The sequence below is a fragment of the Amaranthus tricolor genome, chromosome 5 (assembly GCF_026212465.1).
Source record: "Amaranthus tricolor cultivar Red isolate AtriRed21 chromosome 5, ASM2621246v1, whole genome shotgun sequence".
NCBI classification, from domain to species: domain Eukaryota; kingdom Viridiplantae; phylum Streptophyta; class Magnoliopsida; order Caryophyllales; family Amaranthaceae; genus Amaranthus; species Amaranthus tricolor.
The window spans coordinates 7435368-7439806 of NC_080051.1; the positions used below are offsets into that span (position 1 = coordinate 7435368).

At 33.5% G+C, this 4439-nt stretch overlaps 1 protein-coding gene across 2 annotated transcripts; it reads left to right on the plus strand.

The window, feature by feature from the left end:
• The first annotated feature begins 615 nt into the window (after positions 1-615).
• On the plus strand, positions 616-3468 carry LOC130812713 (uncharacterized). Of its 2 annotated transcripts, none has more exons than XM_057678284.1 (3): positions 616-1377; positions 1564-1686; positions 1874-3468. In XM_057678284.1, exons 1-3 carry the CDS (start codon positions 937-939, stop codon positions 3188-3190), a joined length of 1881 nt encoding a protein of 626 aa, XP_057534267.1. In that variant the 5' UTR covers positions 616-936; the 3' UTR covers positions 3191-3468. The 2 variants fall into 2 exon arrangements, with proteins under 2 accessions (XP_057534267.1, XP_057534268.1); XM_057678285.1 differs by having other exon boundaries at positions 1567-1686.
• Positions 3469-4439: the final 971 nt, after the last annotated feature.

Genomic DNA, 4439 nt, shown 5'->3' on the forward strand with positions numbered 1-4439 from the left:
CTATTGGTATCCTTTAGATACCTTAGAATTCTCATTACTGGTGTCATATGTTGTATTTGAGGCATATTGGGTTAACTTTTACCAAAATTACGGAGGAGTATATGATAATAGCATCTATGATTGTATGTGGTAAATAAATTCTCATAATTCACATTACAACTTAAGTGGATGAGTATACTGCGAAATGGGTCAAGATTCATTTCCTGACTAAAACACAATAACACATGCATGTCTCCAGTTGATGGCTTCTTGTTCACGTGTATGACATGTCCAGATGTCCTCTTACTCTTGTTTTTATCTAGACAAGAATGTACTTATTATTATTATTATTATTATTATTATTGCTTATTTATTTAGTGTATATGTATAAATAATTAATTTAATAAGTAATTTTGAATTCAATAAAAAATATCTTTTAAAATAGATATATATAATAACGTTTTTTAGAAATTATTTAAAAAGTTCTTTAAATAATTATCAATTTTATTGTTTAAGCTTATTATCTTATATATAATAATAATAATAATAATTATTATTATTATTATTATTATTATTATTATTATTATTATTGTTATTATTATTATAACGTATTTTATTTGATAGAAAGAAACATTACAAATCCTTTGATTAGAGTTGAGAGTTGAGATGTTTGTGTATTAAGAGACTTTCCTTTTTCCCTCTCAAGGCATCCAAAACAAAGCAAAGCTTCCAAACGATCATTTTAATTGCTCCATTGTCACTTTTATGAAAAATCCCCAAGTCCCATTCTTTGAAAAGCTAGGTTTGTAATATAAGGTCAAGATAATTAAGAAGAAGAAAAAGAAAAAGAAAAAGAAAAGGGAGCATGTCTATGATCATAAAAAGCAAGTTGAGAAGAAATTTGAAGCAAGGCAGAAAGTGGTCAGGGTCAGTTTCAGGGTGATTCCAAAATTGACAATGCGCAGCCAAAATCAAAGTGGTGGGAATTGCAAAATCAGGAAAAGAGTGTCATCATCATCATCATCATCATCATCATCATCTTCAGTTGTTAAGAATTACAGATTCAAAAAGGCAATTTTGGTGAGGAAATCCAGAGCTACTGCTACTGCTGGATCAACAACACCTGTACCCACTTGGAAGTTCATTATGGCAGCTTCACCTTTGCAAACAGTATTCCATAATAATAGTAATAGTAATAGTAATAATAAGAATTATGATCATAATAATGAGTATGTTGGAGAAGGAAGTAATCATCATCATCATGAATATGATGAGGGCAAAGAGGCCATGTCCGCAAGAAAATTGGGTGCTACGTTATGGGAAATTAATGGGTTGAAATTGCATTCAGCCTTTGGACTGGAACACAAAAGTTTTGATGCTATTGCTCATCCACCTGCGGTACGGATATCAAACAAAATCACCTCTTTCTTTCATTCTTTCTTTTATTTTTTTTTTCTTTCTTTCCTTAATTCTTTCTTTCTTTTTTAAATTTTAATTTATACTCAGCTGGAATTTCCTTCATTTTAGCTTTAAGCAAATACAAGTAAGTATAGTTTAAGTATTTTTGTGGTTGTTGATTAACAGCAGATTGATGGATCTACTAAGGTGGGACTTGGAGGAATAGGTCATCGGAGAAGATCTTCTTCAACATCGCAGAAGCTTCAGATTTCCAAGTATATCTCTGAAGGGAAACCCAATTCCACTGAGGTAAGGCTGCCTATAATTATATCTCTGAAGGGAATTAAACCCTAGTTTTGACTGTAATGTAAATGTAATTGTTCTCATCGTGAATCTAATTTTGGAGGAATGTTGAGGGAAAAAATAAAAGAAAAATGTAAGAGTATATTATGATACTTTAGTGGATCTGATCTCAACAAGCTAAGTAATAATGCAGGTAGGGAGTGAGGTGGCAGGACTAAGACAGAACAGTAATCCCTGCGTCAAAACCCGATTGAAGGATGTTAATAACAGCTTAATTGCCTCAAAAGAGCTGGTAAAAGTGTTGTTCAGATTTCTATCCCAAGAGGAGAAAAATTCATCAAGGATAACCTTGTTCTCTGCTCTTAGAGTAGAGCTTGATCGAGCAAGACTACACATGGATAAGTTGATTCAGGAGCAATGCTATAATGACACCAATCAAAGGGATGCCCAGGAAAAATCTGCTTGGAAGAGAAGAGAGAAACAGAGAATACAGGATACAGTTTCAGCCCTGGCAAAGGAACTTGATATTGAGAAAAAGCTGAGGAGGCAAGCTGATAGACTGAATAAGAAGCTGGGAAAGGAGTTAGCTGATACAAGAGCTCATTTCTCTCAGGCTATGAAGGAGCTTGACTGTGAGAGAAGGTGTAGGGAAATACTGGAACAAACTTGTGATGAATTAGCAAGAGGAATCGGAGAAGAAAGAGTGGAGGCGGAGGAATTGAAAAGAGAAACAGCAAAAGCAAGAGAGGAGGTTGAGAAAGAAAGACAAATGCTTCAATTGGCCGATGTTTTAAGGGAAGAGAGAGTGCAGATGAAGCTTGCGGAAGCTAGGTATGAATATGAAGAGAAAAACGCAGCTTTGGAGAGGTTAAAGAGTGAGATTCATACCTACTTGAAAACGAAACAAGATGGAGATAGAGATGGGGATAGAGATGGGGATTCCCTTGATTTTAAAGGGAAAACAGCTGAATTGCAGGATTTTCTTAGGAAAATACAAGGGCAAGTGGAAGATGAAGGAGATCCCAAAGGAGGCTCGGGAGATAGCAGCGAGCTTCACTCCATCGAACTAAGCATGGAGAATAACCGAAGCTACAAGTGGAGCTTTGCTTGTGAAGAAAATACAGACTCCAGAAGGGCCTCCATGGATGAAGTATTCAAGGGTAGGAGATCCCTTTCTGAAAAAATTCAGTGGGAAACCATTTGCTTGCAGAGAAAAACTTCAGATGGGGCCATAGAATGGGATTTCTCTGCTCCTGCCAACAACAAGCACGCTGGAAATCTTAATAATGGATCCTCAGAAATTTGGCTTGATCGTTTGGGTGAAAGAAATGAAGGTGAAGACGATCAACAGTTTAAAAGGTTAAACACGAGTGTTAAATCTGAGTCTGCAAGTCCAGCCTTCTCTATAGGAAATTCCTCGCGTTTAAGGGAGGCTTGCAGCGCAATTTTACAAGATTTAGCATCACGGAGAGAACATCTTCAAGGGAACTCTTGGGGATCCAAAAAATGAAGATTTTGATTACAGTATACCCTGTTTGTTTTCATCTTTTGCATTTTCTTATCTTTTTTCTCATTGGGTAAAACTTTTGTTTCTTACTTCACCTGTGTGTTCCTATTTTGCAATGAGAAAGAAGAGTAGAGAGGGACATGGACATACTATGTATTTCACATACTTCAAAATTATTAATTACAGTACAATACTATGTGAATAGAATTTTGTGGGATTATGTATTGGTTCATCATGTTACACACATTGTGTTTGTTCTTGAATCTTGATATAATTTATGATAACACCTACGTACTATGTATTGACTGCTTGTTTGAATTAAAAACGAAAAGAGACATAGATGATCGAGTAATTCTTTTCAATCTTCATGCCAACTACAGACTTTTTCATAGGAAGTAGAAAATGAGATTAATGCAATCACAAAAAGAAATAAAAAATACAAATGAAAGGTTCTTAACTACTATAGATCGGTCAGAAAAATCAATGGGTAGATGCATCTTGTGCAATAATGTTATTGTTAGCCATAAGATAAACAAATTAATGAGTTGCAAATGATGGAATCATGTGACCTGTATTTGTATATATAAATATAACAATATGTCTACTAGACATTATCATCAAATGAGTAGCCCAATAATGTCTACATTATTATTGCATTGGAGGTTGTCTACTTTACAAAAACAAGCTCATAAAAATGCAAAAAATTTAATACTTCAATTCACGGGCACGACAACTGTAATTTCATTCTGATAAACAGACTCTATTTAGAAATTAACTTCTCTTGCAAAACAAAATATAAGCCAAGTAATTAATACACAAAAAATAAAGAAAAATAAGACAATGGGTATTGTATTCTTACAATATTCCTACTCGGCTAGTTGACAATACTTAAATGCAAAATAAAATCAAATATTAAATGTGAATATATCTTTGTTTAGTTGATTAGTGTATTGTATTCCACAAATACAATCAGGGATCAAAACCCAATAGATGAGTTTTACTTAAATTGACATTACTCGTTTTTGCTTCTAGATCCTTAATTATGCTCGAGACAAATGAAATTTAATTGCTTAGTTAACTTCTAATAAGATCAAAGGATTGACTTTATAGTATCTATCTACAGAAAAACGGATGCGCAACACTATTTTAAATGTCTAACTACCAAAAATTAAGCTTATAAACCAACTATCTACAAAATTTCATAAAAGAAAAAAGCCATATATACACCAAAATATAATTTGTTTTTAGTGGG

Excerpts from the sequence above, each read along its gene's own strand:
- LOC130812713 (XM_057678284.1), top strand. The coding sequence starts at position 937 with ATGCGCAGCCAAAATCAAAGTGGTGGGAATTGCAAAATCAGGAAAAGA. Across the intron at positions 1,378-1,563 it reads CTATTGCTCATCCACCTGCG|CAGATTGATGGATCTACTAA; the intron begins GTACGGATATCA and ends GTTGATTAACAG. Across the intron at positions 1,687-1,873 it reads GGAAACCCAATTCCACTGAG|GTAGGGAGTGAGGTGGCAGG; the intron begins GTAAGGCTGCCT and ends GTAATAATGCAG.